The 22,541-nt window shown below is 41.0% G+C and overlaps 1 protein-coding gene across 12 annotated transcripts in view; it reads right to left on the reverse strand.

Annotated features, from left to right (window-relative positions):
* The window catches only part of trim37 (tripartite motif containing 37), a 158,598-nt gene that overhangs the window by 79,385 nt on the left and 56,672 nt on the right, over positions 1-22,541 (reverse strand). For 11 of the 12 annotated variants that reach the window (XM_063031586.1, XM_063031587.1, XM_063031582.1 and 8 more), the window contains exons 20-24: positions 15,162-15,350; positions 10,805-11,092; positions 8,658-8,789; positions 6,413-6,599; positions 5,090-5,193 (exon numbers count right to left, since the gene is read on the reverse strand). In XM_063031586.1, the coding sequence (XP_062887656.1) occupies positions 5,090-5,193; positions 6,413-6,599; positions 8,658-8,789; positions 10,805-11,092; positions 15,162-15,350 (900 nt within the window). The remainder of the gene's footprint in view (positions 1-5,089; positions 5,194-6,412; positions 6,600-8,657; positions 8,790-10,804; positions 11,093-15,161; positions 15,351-22,541) is intronic. The other variant, XM_063031583.1, reaches the window with a different exon arrangement.

A 22,541-nucleotide genomic window follows, 5' to 3' on the forward strand; every position in this document is an offset into this window, starting at 1 on the left:
TTCCATGGGCTCTTATCTTGCTAAGCAGCCTCATGCATGCCATCTTGTCAAAGGTCTTCTGAAAACCCAAGTACACCACATCTGCTGCATCTCCTTTGTTGACCCTGCTTGTAATTTTCTCAAAAAATTGCAGTAGGTTAGTCAAGCAGGATTTTCTTTTAAGAAAACCATGCTGGCTTTGGCCTAGCTTGTCATGTGCCTCCAGATACTCCGTAATCTCATCCCTAACAATTGATTCCAACAACTTCCCAACCACTGATGTCAGGCTAACAGGTCTATAGTTGCCTCCCACCCTTCTTAAGTAGCTGAGTATCATTTGCAATTTACCAGTCATCTGGTACAATGCCAGAATGTATCGATTCTTGAAAGATCATTGTTAATACCACCGCATTCTCTCTAGCTACTTCCTTCAGAACCAGAGGGTGCATTCCATCAGGTCCAGGAGATTTATCCACCCTCAGATCATTAAGCTTCCTGAGCATCTTCTCAGTCATAATTTTCATTTCCTTGACACTCTTAAATGTCCGGTACACTGCAGATGTCTTCCACTGTGAAGACTGATGCAAAAAACGCATTCAGTTCCTCTGCTATCTCTGTGTCTCTCATTACGGTATCTCCAGCGTCATTTTCTATTGGTCCTATATCTACCTTCAACTCTTTTACCCTTTATATATTTAAAAAAAACTTTTAGTATCTTCTTGACATTAATTGTCAGCTTCCTTTCCTAATTCATCTTTTCTATCCTAATGACCTTTAGTTTCCTTCTGCAAATTTTTAAAAGCTTTCCAATCCTCTATCTTCCCACTAGCTTTGGCTCCCTTGTATGCCCTCTCTTTTGTTTTTACTTTGGCTCCGACTTCACTTGTCAGCCACGGTAGTGCCCTTCTTCCATTCGAAAATTTCTTCTTATTTGGAATATATGTCTTCCACTTTCCTCATTTTTCGCAGAAGCTCCAGCCATTGCTGCTCTGCTGTCCTTCCTGCTAGTGTCCCTTTCCAGTCAACTTCAGCCAGTTCCCCTCTCATGCCATTGTAATTTCCTTTATTTCACTGAAATACCAACACATTGGAATTTAATTTCTCTTTCTCATATTTTAAAGTGAACTTGATCACGTTGTGATCACTGTTCCCTAAGGGTTCCTTAACCTTTCAGCTCTCTTATCACCTCCAGATCATTGTACAACACCCAATCCAGCACAGCCGATCCCCCAGAGTGTTCAACAACAAGCTGTCCTAAAAAGCCATCCCTTAGACATTCTACAAATTCTCTCTCGAGATCCAGCATTGGCCTAGTTTTCCCAATCCACTTTCATGTTAAAATCCCCAACAATTATCATGACGTTGCCCTTCTGACACGCCTTTTCTATCTCCTGCTGTAATTTGTAATCCACATCCTGGCGGCTGTTTGGAGGCCTGTATACAACTGCCATTAGGGTCCTTTTACCCTTGCCATTTCTTAACTCAACCCATAGACACTCTACACCTTCCGATCCTATGTCATCCCTTTCTAATGATTTAAGCATTATTTCTTATACACACCACCCCGCCTGCCTACTAACCTATCTTTCCTTTGACATTCAACTCCCAATGGCAGCCATCCTTTAGCCAAGTTTCAGAGATGGCCACAACATCATACTTGCCAATCTGTAGCTGAATTTCAAGATCGTCCATTTTATTCACATACAACACTTTCAGTCCGGTATTTGTTGCTTTCTGTTTTAACTGCACCACGCCTCTATTGCCCTGTAACTCATTCCACTGGTTGTGATTCTGCCTTAGCTCCTGCCTGTCCTTTCTATCGTCTCTGTTGCACAATATCTTTGATTTATTTCTGTTTTCCCCTTCCTCAGCCCTATCACTCCGGTTCCCATCCCCCGGCCAAATTAAATTTAAACCCTCCCGAACAGCTCTATTAAACCTGCCTGCTAGGATATTGGACCCCTTTGGGTTCAGGTGTAACCCGTCCTTTTTGTACAGGTTGTACCTCTCTCAGAAGGGGCCGCATGATCCAAGAACCCGAAGCCCTGCCCCCTACACCAGTCTCTCAGCCACGCCATTAATATGTCTGATCATGCTATTCTTGCACTCATTAGCACGTGGCACAGGCAGCAATCCTGAGATTACTACTCTGGAGGTCCTGCTTTTCAGCTCGCTACCCAACCCCCTGAATTCTCTCTTCAGGACCTCCTCCCTTTTTCTACCCACGTCATTGGTACCAACATGTACCAAGATTTCTGGCTGTTCACCCTAAGGTATTACATTTCTCAAGGCTGCATTTCCACTATGTTGCATAATCACAGCCTAGGACAAGGTGTTTTGGACATTTCAATTATGCTAACCAGAATTAGCTGTTGTTTACACCAGTATTATGGTTTCTTCAAACCCAGAGGACCAACATGCAATAATACATGTTTAACCAGGGGACATAAAGTGCAATGTGTAGAGTTTTGGAAGAGGCAGGCACAACCTAGCAGTGAAAGCATTTGAGTGGCAGGAGACTGTACTGTGGACTATATTTATATAGGGAGGAACTTTGATAACTGCCAGTCATTAGGTAGGGAAATAGCATTTAAGAAGGGAGAAAACAGAATTTAAAAGTGGCTGTTTGACTTAAGGCTCTGTTCCGGAAATGCTTCTGTTCAGTGTGCACTGTAAGATGGCAGTAAAGCTAAAGGCAGTAACAAATTTTTAGATAGTTTGAAATAGAGTAAGGGAATTATTTTGAAGACGAAAGGAAAAGTCATGGGGAAAGATGTAGCAGATGCAATTCAATGGCAGTGCTTGTGAGGTACCAAATCAGAAAATAATAAAAACAATAAATACGCAGTACTTGAAATGAAGGAAAGCTGTGTGCTACGAGACTGCAGGGCTTTATAGGGTCAAGTTCGTAACATCTTAAAAGAGGTATCTGAAAAGACATTTAAAAAGTTGATAGAATTATGGTTTCATAACAAAAGGCCCAGAACATAAAGGTTACAATGCAAGAGTGAGTAGATAGATAACACTGTTAAGACCACAAGTGGAAGATTACTGAGGAGTTACCATGCTGATTCACTAAGGCAGTACCTAGCACAAGAAAGTACAAACATACAGCCTTGGAAAAATAAATCACTTTTGTTACAGATTGGTCAGCAACATGACAGAGGTATTTGAAATTATTAAATGAGAAATAATAGTAAATAGTTTTAATCCTGTATCTGACTCCTTGTTCTAACCCCTCATTGTAATCCGGCTTCCTTTCTATTAGGGAACAGGAACCAGATAAGAAAGAAATATACTCAAGAATTTCATGGGAGTAGGGAAATATATTGAGTTACTGACTCAAGCAGAAGGCATTGCTAACGAGGATTAAATAAGTAGCTGAAGGAAAAGATGTTGGGTGGGGGGGGGTCACCACTTCAAAATATCATGGCAGGTTAAATAAAACACATCCAATTTGAAATTTCTAGGGAATACGTTCTATACAATATTCTATGCACTCCAGACCTATCACTTTGTGTCCTATATACCTAAATAGATGGATAGGTTTGCCACAGTTGGGTGTACGTAAATCATGGAATTGAGGGCTGCAGGGTTCTGACAAATGGAGTTAGGCTTGAGTAGATCAGCCATGAACATATTGAATACTGAAGCAAGCTTGAGAGGCCAGGTGATGTATTCCTGCTCCCAATTTCATGTTCTTGTATTTCCACATGCATGATACCTGTCTACACAAGAGACTGAAGATGCTGGAATCTGGAGTAAATCAAGATGCTAGAGGAACTCAACAGGTCAGGCAGCATCTATGGAGGGAAGTGGACAGCTGACATTTTGGGTGAAAACCCCTTCATGTGGATGTAGATATCTTACAGAACCAAAATACTGTGTACTGGAATTGTGAAAAAGACAATGCTTACTCAGTGAGGCAGATAACATCAAGAAAAATGCAACACAGGATATGGTGCAAGTTGGTGTCCATTCATCAATTTTGATAAATTGCTGTCCCTCTGCTATTCTTTCCTCAGCTGCTGCCCCACTCGAGTTATTTTAGCATTTTTGGCTGCTCCTATTTTATTGTAGATCCAACAAGATGATCTCCAGTAGTAGAGTTTAATTTGGAGCTTCTGTAATACAGCATTCTTCATTATTCTTCAGGGGGGGGAGGAGAAGATGGCAGCGCGATGCAGTGCGTGCAGCTCTCTGGTGAAATGATATCGTACCTGTTAAATAGGGGTCGTGCACAATTCTGATTTGATGGAGACAGACGTGAAAGCACAGAGGAACATCTGGAGAAATTTCTGAAATACCGGTTCGCTGCTGCTGCTACTGTGCGATTGAGAATCTCCGGAGGGAAGGCTCCAAAATCCCCAGCTTTGCCTGCTGCTGGTGGCCGGGGTTGAGGTCGAAGCGTTCGGCAGAGATGGTGCTCGGTACTCAGTGCTGGAGGGCTGGTCGGAACTCGAAGTTTTCAGATGACTCAGAGTCGGACTGTGGTCGGGCATGGCAGGGAGAGTTTTCTTCCTTCTCCCGTCTGCGTGAGATGTGGGACTTTTGAGGGACTTTGAACTTTTTTACTGTGCCATGGCCTGTTCTTCATCAAGCTTATGGTATTGTTGCACTGTTGTAACTATATGTTATAATTATGTGTTTTTTGTTAGTTTTTCAGTCTTGGTCTGTCCTGTGTTTCTACGATACAACACCGGAAGAATATTGTATCATTTCTTAATGCATGCATTACTAAATGACAATAAAAGAGGACTGCGTGTCCTCATAATCTAATTATTGCTTCTGAATTTACCACTTTATCAACCTGTAAAAATAGTATCGTGTTTATGGAATCATGGACCTACCTTGGCAGAGTTATTCTTACAATTAATGCAATGAGATGAATTTTTATACATTGAGTTTGCACCCTACTATGAGATTACTATATAATGAGTGCAAAACTGTCCCCAATGCACACTTCACATTATGCTATATAGTGACAGAAGCAACAATATGGTTTACTGCAGCTTCGTCTCACTACCATAGAATCCATTCTTTAAAAGAATAAGCAAGCACATTAAGCTTGCTTGGCATTTGCCTAATAACTCAACAGGTGAGACCATACCTTCTTCAGGACTAGTCGATCCAGCCTCACGTGTGCCTGAAGTGATTGCATTCTCTGTGTTGGAGTGCTGCTGACTTTCTGTGAACGAGCATGGGGGCACTGACCTGGGATAAAATTAATAAAGATCCTTTAAACCAATCACAAGCATTTTCATTCTGAACTTACTCTTGTTAATTTCATTTACGGGGAAGCTACAAATTTAATGAACACCTTTTACAAGATGCTATCACAAGAGTAAGCCAAAGTGTGGTTTCCAATACCACACTGACTACCAGCAACTTAATAGCAGCAGAAATGCAAACAGCATAATCTGCAAGTTGTCCTCCGAGTCACACAGAATCAGAAATGTCCACTTACACCCACTGAGTTAGCACCAACCATTAAGCACCATCTTTACACTCATCCTATTCTTGCTCATTTTATTCTCCTCATTCTCACTAAATTCTACCATTCATCTAACACAAAGGGCCAATTAACTTATCAACTTAATCTTTTGGGGTGGGGAGGGAGGGGGGGGGAAACTGTGAGAGGAAACCAGAGCACTTGGATGAAAACCACATGAGCATGAAGAGAACATGCAAACTCCACAGTGAAAGCACTAGTGGTCAGGATCAAACACGTTTCACTGTTCTTTCATTGTCACTGGATCAAAATCCTGCAATTTTCCTGTCACAAGGATGATTGCAAATATTTAAAATGCCTTCTCATAAGTGATTGAAAAAAGGCTATAAATGGCAAACATTTAAAAAAATGACAGTTACACACTGCAACTGAAACATCATCTTGGCTCAGTCCATAATATTACAAATCAAAGGGGAGCGTAACAAAGGAATTGAGCAAGTAAATCGACATCATAGTGCTACATTATCAGAGATATCACTTTTGAAGTAGTTTTAAACCCAACAGGGTGATAGCTTGAATATTAAAGATAAATTAACACTTTCATCAGTTGGGAGTTCTCTTACCACTTCCCTTTAATTACCACTATTAGAAACTTCTGTCCATTAGCTACTTTTGGGATTATTTGCAGATAAATTTACAGGTGTTTGTCAAGAGAACAGAGGTTACATTCTAAAAAAAACTCCTCACTCTTGCATGATAAACAGCAATAAAAATTCAAATTCCATCCTGTCCTAAAGGATTAGTTCTGGTGTGGCTGGAAAAAGATACAGATTTGGTCACTGTATCACGAACTTCAAACTTTTGTACAAGGTAAAGGATTAAAAATACTCTCCTTTAGGCAGAATTAGTAAACAAAATCATTCATTTATTGCTATTTTTATTCAAAGCAACATAAATGGAGAAGGTAAATACACATCTCACCCTATTGTGACAATTTTCCGTGACATTTCCAGCGAGGTCAATCCATTCAGTGCCGAGGTGCTGAATATTTCTGAAGCAGCAATGATAGAAGGCCTATCGTCAGCCTTGCAGACTGATGGCATCTCTAAATCACCGCATTTGTTTATGGAATGTGGGGATCCTTGTCTACTGCTGGATTTTGTCGATCCTAAAAATAAATAATAAATTATTTCTCCCCCCCTCAAGAAAGAAAATCTCATCTCTCCACAAATAACTTCCTTTCTAGAATTGATATTATAGCGTTCATGGTTAAGTTCTGAATACCTCTTGCCAACTTCCACTTAATCTTCCATTTTCGGAAATAAAGTCATTACACCACAGGTAGAGGATGTATGCACAAACTCCATCAGATAGTTCCAAAAGGGACAGCAGTATTGGCCAGAAGTGAATTACATCAGGGAACATGGAACATTAAGTTACTGTCAGATTAAAGCTATATACAGCTGAACATGAGTGACCCTGGAACAAAGTTTGAAATTACGATATTATAGAAGAGCCATTCTGTATGCTATAGCAAGCCACACTTATCAGTGTGAAACGATTTAAGAATCAGAATTAGGTTTCTTACTGTCTTATATGATGTGAATTTTGTTGCTTTGTTGCAGTAGTACAGTGCTAAGATACAAAATTACTATAAATTTTGATTTCGGCAAGGAATTTGATAAGGTACCCCATGCAAAGCTTATTGAGAAAGTAAGGAGGCATGGGATCCAAGGGAACATTGCTTTGTGGATCTAGAACTGGCTTGCCCACAGAGGCAAATAGTCATATTCTACATGGAGGTTGGTGACCAGTAGTGTGCCTCAGGGATCTGTTCTGGGATCCCTTCTCTTCGTGATTTCCATAAATGGCCTGGATGAGGAAGTGGAGGGATGGGTTAGTAAGTTTGCCAATGACACAAAGGTTGGGGGTGTTGTGGATCGTGTGGAGGGCTGTCAGAGGTTGCAGCGGGACATCATTAGGATGCAAAACTGGGCTGAGAAGGGGCGGATGGAGTTTAACCCAGAAAAGTGTGAGGTGGTTTATTTTGCTAGGTCAAATATTACGGCTGAACATAGTATTAATGGCAAGACTCTTGTCAATGTGAAGGATCGGGGGGAATCTTGGGTCTGAATGCATAGGACACTCAAAGTTGCTGCGCAGGTTGACTCTGTGGTTAAGAAGGCATATGATGTATTGGACTTCATCAACCGTGAGATTGAATTTAAGAGCCGAGAGGTAACGTTACAGCTATATAGGACCCTGGTCAGACCCCACTTGGAGTACTGTGCTCAGTTCTGGTCACATCACTACAGGAAGGATGTGGAAACTATTGAAAGGATGCAGAGGAGATTTACAAGGATACTGCCTGGATTGGGGAGCATGCCTTATGGGAATAGGTTGAGTGAACTTGGCCTTTTCTCCTTGGAGTGACGAAGGACAAGCGGTGACTTGATAGAGGTGTGCAAGATGAAGAAAGGCATTGATCGTGTGGATAGTCAGAGGCTTTTTCCCAGGGCTGAAATGGCTAACGTGAGAGGACACAGTTTTAAGATGCTTGGAAGTAGGTACAGAGGAGATGTCAGAAGTAAGTTTTTTTGTTAATGCAGAGAGTGGTGAGTGTGTGGAATGGGCTGCCGGCGATGGTGGTGGAGGTGGATACAATAGGGTCTTTTAAGAGACTCCTGGACAGGTACATGGAGCTTAGAAAAATAGAGGGCTATGGGTAACCCAAGGTAATTTCTAAAGTAAGTACATGTTTGGCACAGTATTGTGGGCCGAAGGGCCTGTACTGCGCTGTAAGTTTTCTATGCTTCTATTATAAACAAACAGTGCAAATGAAAATATCTGTTTTATTATTTCCTGTCAGCTTATGTACAGACACCGTGCCAAACATCATTTTATGGACGTACAACCTATCATTCTTTTTTATTGTTGTTTTCTTTATCTTAGTTTTTTTTGTGCCACATCAGATCGGAAGTGACAATTATTTTGTTCTCCTTTATACTGTGCACTAGAAATTACATTAAACAATCACGAATCTTGAAGAGGACATACCCCAGATGGTGAGGGTTGCTAGTGATGGATGCCTCCTTCTAACCCATTTGCTCTAATAATTGTAGTTAGTTTCTTTCTGAATGCATCCTTCCTTATTCTGCAAGACTAAGTACCTGCTGCCATCTTGAGTATGAAAATGAAGCAAAGGAACAAAAACATTAGTGGTTACCTCCTGCAATGGATTGGCAGTTCTCTTGGCAGAGGAAATCCTTATCTCCACCATCCAGTGCTCTGCGGAGAGAGAGGGAGGTCCCTGGGCCAGAGCGATTGTTCTTCGGAGATGCTGATTTCTTACTGGTTGCTAACAGATAGTTCGAAAGGAGACACGACTTACAGCTCATCTGTTTGTCAGCTAAAACCTCAAGCTACTGCATACAAATCCCAATTCCTCTAAAATTAGGTCAAAATATTTTGAAGTATAAAAACAATTTAGTAGATAATTTTTTTCCTCAGATTAATAAAAGGCATGCTGGGAATCCAAAAAGAAAGAAACTGGCATGAAAATCCAAGACCAAAAGGGCCTCTTCTTTATTCAAATAAAAAAAACTGACAAGCTTGTTTATCAACATCAAATTTCCCCAGTATCTAAACTGGTTATGAATTCTGCCCACTAACATGTACCCAATTCACTCAAATATTTTCTTGAATGTCCTTTTCACAAGTATTTCCTGAAATAGTCAGCAAATCAAATCAGTGTTCATAGGACATTTATGGTTTTGATGTCAGAAGGAACAAACTGAGTGCTCACCAGAATGTACTATGAAGTAGATCAGTCCTGTTTCCCAGGTAACAACAATCTGATCACTAAGCACTAAATTCCAGCGCTTAAACATTTTCTAGAGCTTTATGTTCATAAGAGTATTTTTGTCTTCTTGCTACATACAAAAGCATTTTTTTCCCCTTTGCAAAAAGAGACAAGTCTCAAGCCTGGCATTCAACTCTAAGAGCTCTATTAGATCTGCTTTCCCACTTTCCACAGCAATGTGATAAGAGAATTCATTTTGACTTTTAAACAGGTGCAATCATTTCCTCATGAGCTTTTAGACTGAGGATGCAGTAATAAGTTGTGCACCAGGTGATGGTAGGTTTGACTCCAGACTTGTCCCATTAGCTGTGCTCAGGTGTGTACCAACTGAGACACTCCAGTCACCTTGCGCATTGGGAATGAGAGAGAAAATGACAACTCCTGTTTTGCATCATCAACCCATGACATCTGCTCACAACACACATGCGAGCGGTCACTCAAGACCTGGATACCAAGTCTCCAAATTAATCTCGATGGTTACCAAAAGCAGAATCACTGAAATTTGACATGAACTTCAAAGTGTAGCAGTGATCTTTCTTGACTTAGATAAAATATTCAAAGATCGAGATCTTAAACGTAACATAGATGTCATTGCCTACTATACAGCAAATGATCCCCATCCTATGTTTTCAAGATTTGGGCTACCAACAATAACTGCTGGAATTCCATAACAGCCTGCAGAATTTTCCAAATTCAGTGAATGGATAAGCTATAATCCCAAGTCAAACTTCTGAGCAATGAAGCCCCAAAGACATTCAGTCAACTCCATCAGGCAGGTGATGTCATTCACGTGCCTGACAGCAGACTCCCAAAATAGGGCTGTGTCATGGAAAGAACCCAAGAATATTCTCAAAGCCTTTTTGAAATACAATGTGCTCAATGACTCTTAGGGAATTTCTGATCACAAATGCTCAAAACAGAGAAGGCGTGTACAGGAAAATATTCAGAACCTTAAATCCACGCAAAGAAGCCCTGGATAAGTGGAAAGCAAGGATGCACAACTTCAAATTACCCACTGCCCTCTGTTGAATACCCTCTACATCATATTCATCCAATTAGTCACTTGAAAACCCACAAAACCCAAGAGGAAGCAAGTCATTCTTGAAACTGAGGAACTGGCTACGAAGGAAATAAGCCTGTGTATCAGTTACTTCCATGTTTCTATTATGATCGGTCTTCACTTGGAAGCAGTTAATGTGATTAGTTTGGAATAGGAACAAGTGACCAGGTCCCCAATCACGGTGATAGAGGAAAAAACACGAACTTTGGAATCAGAGGCAATGGTGTACATTTTGTGTGAGCAAAACTTTAAAGTGGTATCAATAGTTTTGATCTTTCTAAAATAGTACCCAAAACACAGCTCAAGTGATGTGGTTGTTAACTTTGAACATTTTCTCTCAATAAAATCAGATAATACAACACATACGAGCATTATTAACTATGTCATATTACATTTTTTGTTCAGTCATGTGTTGAAAAACTACAGTGGAAGTAATGTCCTTGTTACTTACCAGAAGTTATGTAATTAGAAAAGAGATCCAGCCCTGCTTCACATCTCTGGATGTTGTCAATTCCACAGGACCCCAGTGGTCCCTGCTCTCCAGCAGAAGCGATGCAGTTTGAACCCAGATCAGTACACGACACCGTACTTTTCACTTCTGACATCTGGCTTTTCACTTCTGACATTTTGCTCCTGACTTCAGCCATCTGTGCCTTCAACCTCTTCAGAACTCCAGAATCAGGAGGTGAACGACGCACAGACTGCTGTCTCCGCTGGTCACGGTCTTTACGACATGGACCTATTTACAGAATGAATTTTTTTTTAGCCCCTCCTTTAAACATACATTTATGTAGACATTCATTGTAATCTCAGTCCTCGTATTAATAACTTTAGATTGTCATTTCTCTTACTCTCAAGCAAGGAGGGCGAGACTAGCTGCAGTCTCTTAAAGTCACTCAGAATGCTTCTCACTCAGTACAGAACAAGGTTTAGCCTAGAACGTTAAAGTTCAATGTAGCTCTAACTCAAGAGTTATTAAAAAGTCCTTTGGCGGAAACAATGCAGACAAATGTGATCACAGCTACACATTGCCGATTCAGATGAGCAGGTCAAAATTTCCTGAGTTTGGTTGCATTATATATTTAGCGTATAAATGCAACATATCTTCCTATAGAAAACCACAAGACATAGAAGCAGTATTAGGCCCTTCAACCCATTAGGTCTGCTCTGCCATTCCATCATGCTGATTCATTATCCCTTTCAATCTCATTCTGCCTTCTCCCCGTAACCTTTGATACGACAAATCAACAACCTATCAATCTCCAGTCTAAGTAGATCCAGTGACTTGGTCTCCACAACCATCTACAGCAATAAATTTCACAGATTAACCACCCTCTGGTGGAAGAAATTCATCACTTTTTTTTTTAAAAAAGTGACATCCTATTCTGAGGCTGTGCCCTCTTGTCCTAGACTCCACCACTATAGGAAAGATCCTCTGCACGTCCACTACCAGATTCTTTTAAACTCCAGTGAGTACAGGCACAGAGCAAAACGCTCCTCCTTCATTAGCCCTTTCATTCCCAGGATCGTTCTCATGAAACGAAACTGAATGGTGCCCTACCAGAGGATTTCAAATTTGTGACTGGACTGGGCAGCATCAACTTCAATTGTGGGCGAGTACAAAATTAGGAGCTAGAAACACAAGGAAGTTATCAGTAAATCCAAAGAGCATTCTGGAAAATTATTTAGTTACTAGACCATGAAATAGAGCCAAACAGAATAAATATATTTAAGGGAAAGTGGGTGAAGTGAATAGAAACATGCTGTTAAGATAGAAGGATGATGATAATGTAGAAGATAAAACCAGTATATACCCATAGAGTAAAATATTTATCTCGTTCCCAAATTGTACCCAAATATATCTACAACAGGATACAGATAGGAATAAAAAACTAACACTTCAGCTGCACCCAACCTTTATCTGTACATTGTAGTTTGTGCCACAGATGAAAAGAGAGCCATAGGCATGCCACCTTCACATGAAGGAACCTTACATGACTCAGCAGGGGCTTCAATCACGCATAGATAACCTGCTAGATCCAAATTTTGAGAGGGAGGCATTAGTACAAAAGAAGAATGAAGTGCCAATCAGCGTTCTTCCGCTGCATAAAGCTGTCTGTCACACAATCTCTCCCAAGGAGAAAGCATAAAAATTAAAGTTATGAGAGAACAATCTGGATGTTACTAATCATCAAGAACATGGTAGCAAATTTATACTGCACTAATGATGTGTTTCCTGCAATTACAACAGTGACTACACTTTTAAAATGCTTCATTGGCTGTAGAGCACTTTGGGACACCCACAAGTAGTAAAAGACACGGCATAAATGCAAGTCTCTCTTCCTAATGAGGCAAAACGAAACACCAAGTAGTTTCTTGCATTTCAAAACCTGTGACCATTTAACTAACTGGGGAGTTACACTTATGGGCCTGGAAAACAATGCCATTTTATTAAAATGATCACTCCTCATTCTGAATATTACAATGGTTTAATTAGTTGAACATCTGATTTAATCCCAGATACTTTAAATTCTTTTCCTAAAAATCAAAAATTCAGATTAAGTTTTCTTCCATCCCTATCTTTTTCTTGGAAATTGAGGAAAACATTCAAATAAAAGACGCAGGAAGCTATGGTGTCACTTGGGGAGATCCAAGGAGTGAGGTACAGAAAGCTGCCATGAATTTATAATAGAAACCTATTTATAATTGTTATATGTGCATCCTCTCACTGGTGCAGTAAAGACAAGATCCTTGGTGTTGATTTTGTATTCCATGAAACCTCACGGCAATAGGTCAAAAACAAGGGCCATTTCATTAGCTGATGAATGTTCACTCCTCCACAGCGAGCAAAGAAAATTAAACCAAGGGTAGCAAGGACAAAAAATGGATCCTGGATGGGCAAGTTTATTATCCATTGCCAGCTAGCTCAGTGGCACCACCATTAATCAAACCTTGATGGACACAACAGCCAGATAGGCTTTGCAGCAAGAAGGGGATGGACAGGGATAGAAACAAAAAAGTTACAAAGGGTTTCCTGTTTCACATTCTCAATCTGTGGCACTACCACCATACAAATGTTAATATATTCAAAACAAACCCAGCAGTTCAAAGCTGGGCATTCTTGGGATTCAGTAGCAGAACTGTACCCCATTACAACATACCAATTCAAGACGTTATCTGTCACTCTACCATTGGCACCAACTCTGGGAGCAACTGAAGGTTAATGAGCAGCAAGGAAAGCATGCTGAACCACTATCAAATGCACTTAACACAAGTGAAGCTTTAACAAAGCATCAAGTGCATTCTAAAGTGCATTAACACTTTGCAAAAAACAGTGCACAACAATCCCACAACCAAAAGTTTGCAGTCCACCACATCAGCTTGCAAGGTGGTGGACAATTAAAAGGGATGAGAAGGCTCTATGAACCTTCTCATCCTCAGTAATGGAACCCAACTCGCAACGGCTAAGGGCATGGCTAAAGTACTCACAATCACCCTCAGCAGTGACAAATGGATGATCCATCTGTCTCATCCCAAAATACTCATTATAGAAGCAGTCCTCAAATTATTTAATCCATTCCAACTGACAAGATTGTAAGTATGGGATACTGGAAAATAACTTACTATCTCACTGATAGACCAAACATACACATCAGGTGTAGATCAGTTGACTTTAAAGAGAAGCCAGTATGTTTCAGGGATATGGGACGGAGCAGTTTCATTTTTTGGCAAAAAGATTCATCACCGTTACCATTATCATTGGTGGGTGGGATGAAGCAATGGGGCTTGTTTTGCTGATTTATTGCTTGTTGTGATCTGTGCTGTTCTACCAAGCACTGAGGACATGGGCACCAGAATGTGTGGTGACACACGGGCCGTCTCCAGCACATCCTTAATGTGTGATGGTGTTAGCACGAGCTACGCAGTTCACTGTATGATTCAACGTGCATGTGATAAATAAAATAATTGGAATTGGATTTTATTGTGTGTGTGTGGGGGGGGGGGGCATAAGTGAGTAAATCACATGGTACGCTCTATCTGACCAGATAGGAGCAGTTGGAATAAACCCCAGTTAACACCCACCACCCGCCCCCCTGGACAGGAAAAAAAGACAGCATACATTCCACCATCCTAAATACTTGCTTTCTCCAATGTCAGCACACCATGGTTACAGGACACATCTACAAAATGCACTGCAGCAACTTGCAAAGATTGTTTGGTAGCACTTCTAATTCAGCGGTCTCTGCCAGAAAAACTATGAGGTCAGCAGACCCACAGGCAAATGCATTCATGTTCTCTGCCAAGTCACACGCTGGCCAGATTTGAGAATATAATGCCATTCCTTTATCATTACTAGACCAAAATCCTGCAATTTCTTATCCAATAGCACTGTGGGACAGCTGGACCACAAGGAATGAAGCAACAAGTAAATGATTCATCACCATTTTTTCCAAAAGGTAATTGAGGCAAAGGCACAAAATACTAAACACTGACTACCCCAGGTAATGAGACTAAAGGGAAACAAGCGGTAAAATAAAAAGCCTTCTAGCCCAGCTGTCCTTACCTATTACTTAACTTCATGAATCTCCATCCTCAACAAACACCATTAGCACGTTCCTTTTTTTTGCCTTTTAATCTTTCCTGGTATGCTTTTATTCTTAACTACTCGTGGCAGTAAGCCCCACATTCTCAAAGGAAGGTACCATTCAGATTTGTTATTTCCAGTTCCAATTTTAGGAGGTCTTACCAACTTGTCCAAACAATCATGTTCACACATTATAGTACAAATTACAGGCCAATTAAATTACCTGCTGAATGCAGGATGGAAGCTGGTGGATGGGGATGAAGACCCCACAGATTTTCCATGCTACTTCGGTCCTTCAAGTCCAACAGCTGTATGAGAATGACAGGGTCAATTTCAAGTAGGCTGTTGCTGGCTGTGGATGTCAGACTGCCCATTACCTTCCTTGAAGACCTACTGTGGTTGTTCATTCCTCCTGTGGAGAACAGAGGCATACTATAACCAAGACCAAAAAAAAACAAACCTTAAATCAGCAAAGACTAAAAAACGAGGAGGAAAAATGTGGTCTTCCGAAAGGGGCTAAATTAATCCTCAAAATTTACAACAGATAGGACAAACAAGCTGATATTTCCAAGCGACACATGATATTCACTGAACTGTTATTCTTGTTTCACTATTCAGGATGTTTCATTACTTTGCACAAATAAAGACTTGCACAGTTGGACCAAATTGTTACCATGACAGCCATCACCACCACAAAAAAAATTATTAGGCATTCAACGATTATACCTCTTCCTCCCCATGTATTATGTATCACTTCTGTCGTTAAGGATTCATTTCTCTTTGTGTTCTCTTTCTTCAAAAGATCTTAACTCAACACTTGAATCTTTCTTCCTGACAAAAACTTATAAACTGGCCTTGTACTTTCACCAATTCTTGTTTCCATTTCAGGACTGCCAAAACCCAGTTTCCAAAATTAACGGCAATAATACAGGTGTAGCACTAGCAGGCAATTGCTGCATTGGAAGCAACTAGAATTTATCATAATTAGTCTAAATTTCTGTTACAGTCACACTGTAAACATAGCTTCAGCCTCTTTCTTAGTAATATACTCGATTGGTCCATACTGATTTATCTTTTACTTCTGACATATGCTTTACCTAATCTGCACTGGTCCAAATCAGGCCTCTGAGATAAAATTTGTAGTAACTCCCTAACTCATCAAGTAATAATGTCAAAAATACAGACTGATTATAGTTTACAAATCGATACTCTCTCCCGGGGTAACTATTTCTGCTTGCCCAAATGCTCAATCATTCACCCTGTTGAGTTTTCAGTAGTATTCCCTCAAGTACAGCAGAGATTGGCGTAATGCATTACTACTTCCTAAAACTCTACATGTCACTAGCAAAAATGCTTGTCTATTGCGCCTCAGGCACTCAAAAGTAAGCCTTACACCTCAACTGCACATGAAGGGTCTTGTCAGTAGGACTTCCTTTAAACGGGAAGAGGTGAATGAGAGTTTTCTGATGTGTGGAGACATCCCTCCCCCTCTAGCTGCATGATGTCTTTTTTTAGAAATTAGGACCCCAACTGGGAGAGACTGCACCCAATAAAGTTTTGACCGAAAAATTTTAAACCACATTGTACTAAAGGACTACAAATATTACTTTACATTTAAAACATCTTAATTTAAACAAATTCAGTGTAAACAACTAAAATATCATTTCCACCAGTTGACTAATTGGTAAGAAATAAAGCTTAACCAACTGAAAGTGTCAGGAGTCAGAATAACTTGCTCATACAATGAACGTGATAATATGTAATGCCTATCAAGGTGCTAATGAGACTACCCCCCCCCAAGAAAAAAAAAATCACATTTAAATAAACCTGAAATATCAACCAAAAATTTACTATAGAAGCTCTATTCATCTTTCAGGGGCAGAGATCATAGTAAGCTTGAGCACTGGAGAGAATACTCAGCACTTTAGTGTTTTGAAAGAGAATGATTCCCAAAACAAAAATCACAATAAATGCAAATATGGTACATTTCAAACAGGTACCTCTCTACGCACAATACTTTCACACGATGAGAAAACAATTATAGCTTCTAATTTGCTCATATTCTATGTTACTTGTCCTCAAAGTTACTCTTGGACCCCTTGGCTAGCCACCATTTTATTTCCCCCCCCCCCACCCCCCGTTCAAACAATGGGGCAAGTATTATAAAATGAACTGGTCTTGCTCACTCAGGAGATACCAGAGATATGTAGTAAATCAGGTAGTATCTCTAAAGACAAACCACAGGGAAATCTAATAAGGAATTGTATGCATTCTCTTTAATCAAAGGCTCAAAGGTTCATTTATTATCAAAGTATGTGTCTCTATACAACTCTAAAATTCGTATTCTCCAGACAGCCACAAAACAAAGAAACATAGAAGTCATTCAGAGAGAAGCACCAAACCCATCTCCCCTGTACAAAAAAGAATAGCATTCTAATCATCAACCCTCCCAAATCCTCCCTACCCCTACACAAAATGGAACAGGAACATCGACCCTCAAAAATCAACCCTCCCCGCATATTAAACTGACACAACATCAACCCTAAACATCGTCTCCTTGCACAACAAAATGGAAAAGGAACAGGTGATAAAACACTAAATATAAAAACCATAAGTCTGAAAGAGTCCAGAGTCTGTAAACACAATAGTCCAATCTATAAACTCAGAACCATGATACCATCCTACGACATCACCAACATTCACAGAAAGAGGGGGATACCACATAAGGCAAAGGCCTACCCACCTGCCACAGCGATAGGACACTCGCAGACTCCTCCTTGGCAGTGATCAAAAGGAAGGCAGTCGGTGCTGAAAGTTGCTCGTCTTCTGCATTCACCTTGATGTCTCAATCTTCCTCAACGCTTTAATCGGTGATTAATGGGGGAGAGGTTTCTTCAACTTCTGGTGACTTTCTCCCCTTCACCCTTCTCTCTTTTTCCATTCTGTTTCCTCTCTCACCTCTGCTCATCACCTCCCTCTTGCTCCCCCCCTTCATCCATCATCCACTGTCCCCTCCTATTAGATTCCTTCTTCTTCAGACCTTTACGTCTCCCACTTACCTACTCAAAACTTCTCACTTCAACTCCCTCTCCCTGCATCCACCTTACCCCTCACCTACCAGTGTGCACTCCCTCCCCGCCACTCCACCTCCTTATTCTGGCTTCTGCCCCTTTCCTTTCTAGTCCTGGTGAAAGATCTCGCTCTGTAACATTGACTGCTTATTGACGTGCTGAGCTTGTGTGCTGTACTTTTTTCCATTCAGTTTAGGATTACAATAATTGGTTACCTAATGACACCAAACATTCAGCCAAAAACAAAAAGTGCTAAATCTGGTGATTAAGCAAATTTTCAATCCCCATATTAAATAAACAGAGAAATTGGAAAAGGCAAACAAAGAGATCTATGAGAATATAAGTCAAACAGCTGAAAAGAGGAAGCCAAAGATGATTTGATAATTGTGGAAGGACAAATATTTCTGCAAGTAGCTAAGTGACTAATATCTGAAAACATACAACAGTGATAAAAAAAAAAATTCCAAATTCCCTATCAGTTCATTCCTACACAGTGAAATACAAGGCTGCAGATTTCTTCATCACATGAAACAATTTCGAGACTTACCATTTCAGGAAAGCCAAAGTAGTACAAGGAAGAAAGTAACCTTAAAGCAACAACAGCACAATCAATATACGGACACAACTGACTCCACTGATGTATGGAGAATTAAGATACTGGAATTCGAAGCAACAAACTGGAGGAACTCAGTAGGTTGAATGGTATCTGTTTTTTGGAGATGGATGAAGAACAAGGAGATGAGCAATTGTCAAAATTTCAGGCCAAGAACCTTCAAAAGGATTGAGTGAAGAGGGGAGATAGCCAATATAAAGAGGCGTAGGACTCTGGTGAGATAGGAGCCAAAGGCAAGTGGTAGGTAGAACAGAGGTGGAGGACAGACAATTGATGCTTTAATGGCATGGACGCAAATGTATGATTTTGACTGAATGAAGAAGAGGGGAAAAGGAAGAGAAAAACTTGGCAATTATAGAATACCTAGGAAACTAGGTATGGCACTTGCATCTTTGGAAATAGCTCTATTTCCATCTTTAGTACCTTTATTTTTCCCTTTCAGGGTTCCTTTGAAGACACTGACCTGGAGCTGACTTCGGTTCTTTGTGGTAATGGGAACCTCTCCTCGGGTTTCATAACTGGCCGTTGTTCGGCACGCAAAGGGCTCAGCCTAAGAGTCCAGCTTGGATTTAGAAGCCTAGAATCTCGGGGCTCTGGAGATGGGCGGATCGAGGGTCGGTGTCACGGCAGGAGACCCATGTGTTGTTGGGGGAAAATCGAAATATCTATGGCTGTGTGCCTGGAGACCTGAGATCTTCAGGCACAGAGCTTTAAAAAAAAAACGTAACGGACTTTTAACATCATAAACCAGCGAGTTGTTCGTTATGTCTCCTCACTCGCTGGGAAAACAGAGACACCTCCTTCTCCCTTATTGGGGAGAGAGAGCCTGTGGTATGCTGTATACTGGGTGAAATGCAAAGTCTTTGGGGTAACTGCAAGTCTGTGTCTTTGCTATCGCTTTGCTCATGCTTGAGCGCTCAGTGGCGGGTGCCGATGTTTTTTCTATCCGGTGCGGGGGGGGGGGAAGAGAGGAGGAGGGATTGTTGCTTGGTGCTGCTTACACGCAGGAGGGAGGGGAGCTGGGGGGGGACTTTGGGGTTCCGACATTTAACTGTCATTCTTTCTTTGAGAGCACTCCTCTGTTTTCGTGGTTGGTTGCGAAGAAAAAGCATTTCAGGATGTATATTGTATACATTTCTCGGAGATTAAATTGAACCTTTGAACTTTTAGGCAGTCTGTTGGAAGAGCATTACTGAAAGCTATCAATAAGATGAATGACTGAGCATTTGGACAAGCACTAGTTGGCCAGAACGTATTGATTTGTAAACTTATCTGGATTTCTGATATTATTCGATGAATTAGGGTATTACTACAGATGTTATAGAAATTAACTTCAGAGCAGCATTTGATAATAGAAAATCATCCATACAAATTGGGATTGATAAAGAAAAACTACTCCAATTGGCAGAAGGGTGGCACAGAAGGTACCAAAGTTCATATCTCTAATAATGAGTTCTTTTCTGGAGTTTGTAGAAGGTACAAATTAATAGATGCTGAAAAATACACAGATGGACAAAACATATTCAAAAAGATCACAGTCAGAGTAATTGAGATAAACTCTGACAGATGGAATTCCATGTGGTCCGTTATCAAGGTAATCCATTCTGTACTCAAGAACTAATTGAAACAATTCACATGGTGAAAAACTATGAACAGTAAAAGAACTGTGCATTTAGGTACAGAAATCAATAAAAGCTAGTACACAGGTACGAATTGTATTCAGGAGAACAAAAGAACCTGACTGAGAGTCAGCAAGTGAAGGGGAAAACATGGATATTTTTGGCTGAAGCCCTGCGACAGGAAGGAGAGGAAAACATACAAGATTGACAGCATAAAGAAGTAGGTACAGGATGCATGATAGGAGCTGACAGGTGACAGGTGAAACCAGATGAGTAGGGGATAATGGGCAGATGGAAGTGGGGCAGAGGGCGATGCAAAAAAATGGACAAAGAAAAACTAATTGTCTGCGTGTGTTCGTTTGTATGTTTATTTTGAGATACAGCAAGGTAACAGGTCCTTCCGGCCCAATAAGCCCGCATCACGCAATTACACCCATGTGACCAATTAACCTACTAACCCGTACATCTTTGGAATGTGGGAGGAAAATGGAGCACCCGGAGGAAACCCATGTGGACGTCTTCCTATTTGTATGTGAACTCTCTTTACAACTATGGGAAAATGTAAGGAGAGACTGGGTATTGTGAGAATGGGAAGAATAGCTACTGACATGCAACCAGAAGCTCAAAATGGCAAATTTGGGCAGAACACAAGTTCTACAAAATAGTCACTAGAAACTATGCTTGGTTTCACAAAATGTAGAGATTGCACAGAACACTGTATCAGCATACCACTTTGGATGGGGAATAAGTGAATGTCTGCCTCACCTGGAAATGCTATTTTTAGGGAGGTGAAGGAACAGATGTTGCACCTTCTACACCTTCAGGAGAAAAGAGCCTGAGAAATAGTCATAGTCATACTTTATTGATCCCGAGGGAAATTGGTTTTCGTTACAGTTGTACCATAAATAATAAATAGTAATAGAACCATAAATAGTTAAATAGTAATATGTAAATTACGCCAGGAAATAAGTCCAGGACCAGCCTATTGGCTCAGGGTGTCTGACCCTCCAAGGGAGGAGTTGTAAAGTTTGATGGCCACAGGCAGGAATCACTTCCTATGACGCTCTGTGTTGCATCTCGGTGGAATGAGTATCTGGCTGAAAGTACTCCTGTGCCCAACCAGCACATTATGTAGTGGATGGGAGACATTGTCCAAGATGGCATGCAACTTGGACAGCATCCTCTTTTCAGACACCACCGTGAGAGAGTCCAGTTCCATCCCCACAACATCACTGGCCTTACGAATGAGTTTGTTGACTCTGTTGGTGTCTGCTACCCTCAGCCTGCTGTCCCAGCACACAACAGCAAACATGATAGCACTGGCCACCACAGACTCGCAGAACATCCTCAGCATCGTCCGGCAAATGTTAAAGGACCTCAGTCTCCTCAGGAAATAGAGATGGCTCTGACCCTTCTTGTAGACAGCCTCATTGTTCTTTGACCAGTCCAGTTTATTGTCAATTCATATCCCCAATTCGTATTTGTAATCCTCCACCATGTCCACACTGACCCCCTGGATGGAAACTGGGGTCACCGGTACCTTAGCTCTCCTCAGGTCTACCACTAGCTCCTTAGTCTTTTTCACATTAAGCTGCAGATAATTCTGCTCACACCACGTGACAAAGTTTCCTACCGTAGCCCTATACTCAGCCTCATCTCCCTTGCTGATGCATCTAACTATGGCAGAGTCATCCGAAAACTTCTGAAGATGACAAGACTGTGCAGTTGTTGAAGTCCGAGGTGTAAATGGTGAAGAGAAAGGGAGACAAGACAGTTCCCTGTGGAGCCCCAGTGCTGCTGATCACTTTGTCGGACACACCAGTGTTGCAAGCACACGTACTGTGGTCTGCCAGTCAGGTAATCAAGAATCTATGATACCAGGGAAGCATCCACTTGCATCACCGTCAGCTTCTCCCCCAGCAGAGCAGGGCAGATGGTGTTGAACGCACTGGAGAAGTCAAAAAACATGACCCTCAAAGGGATGTAGACCAGGAAATCCCAAAAAGAGCAATCCATGTGGAGGCAAAAGTCAACGCATGGTGGTGGGGATCAGGTTGGAACTGACAGAAATTGAGGAGATATGATGGATACAGAGATTGACAAGGATGAGGGAACTCTTTACTGTTATGCCCTAAGTGGAGGAAACCTGTGTACGGGCTCCAACTCTGCCAGGAGCAGGAAGGCATTTCAGAAGCTCTTAAGACAAGAGGTCTCATTTTGAGAACATATGCAGCAAAGATGGAGAAACAGATAAATAGAGATGGCATTCTTATAAGAGGCACTGCCAGGGGTTGTGGGGG

This window comes from Mobula hypostoma, chromosome 23 (genome assembly GCF_963921235.1).
Source record: "Mobula hypostoma chromosome 23, sMobHyp1.1, whole genome shotgun sequence".
In the NCBI taxonomy this organism is placed as follows: Eukaryota; Metazoa; Chordata; class Chondrichthyes; order Myliobatiformes; family Myliobatidae; genus Mobula; species Mobula hypostoma.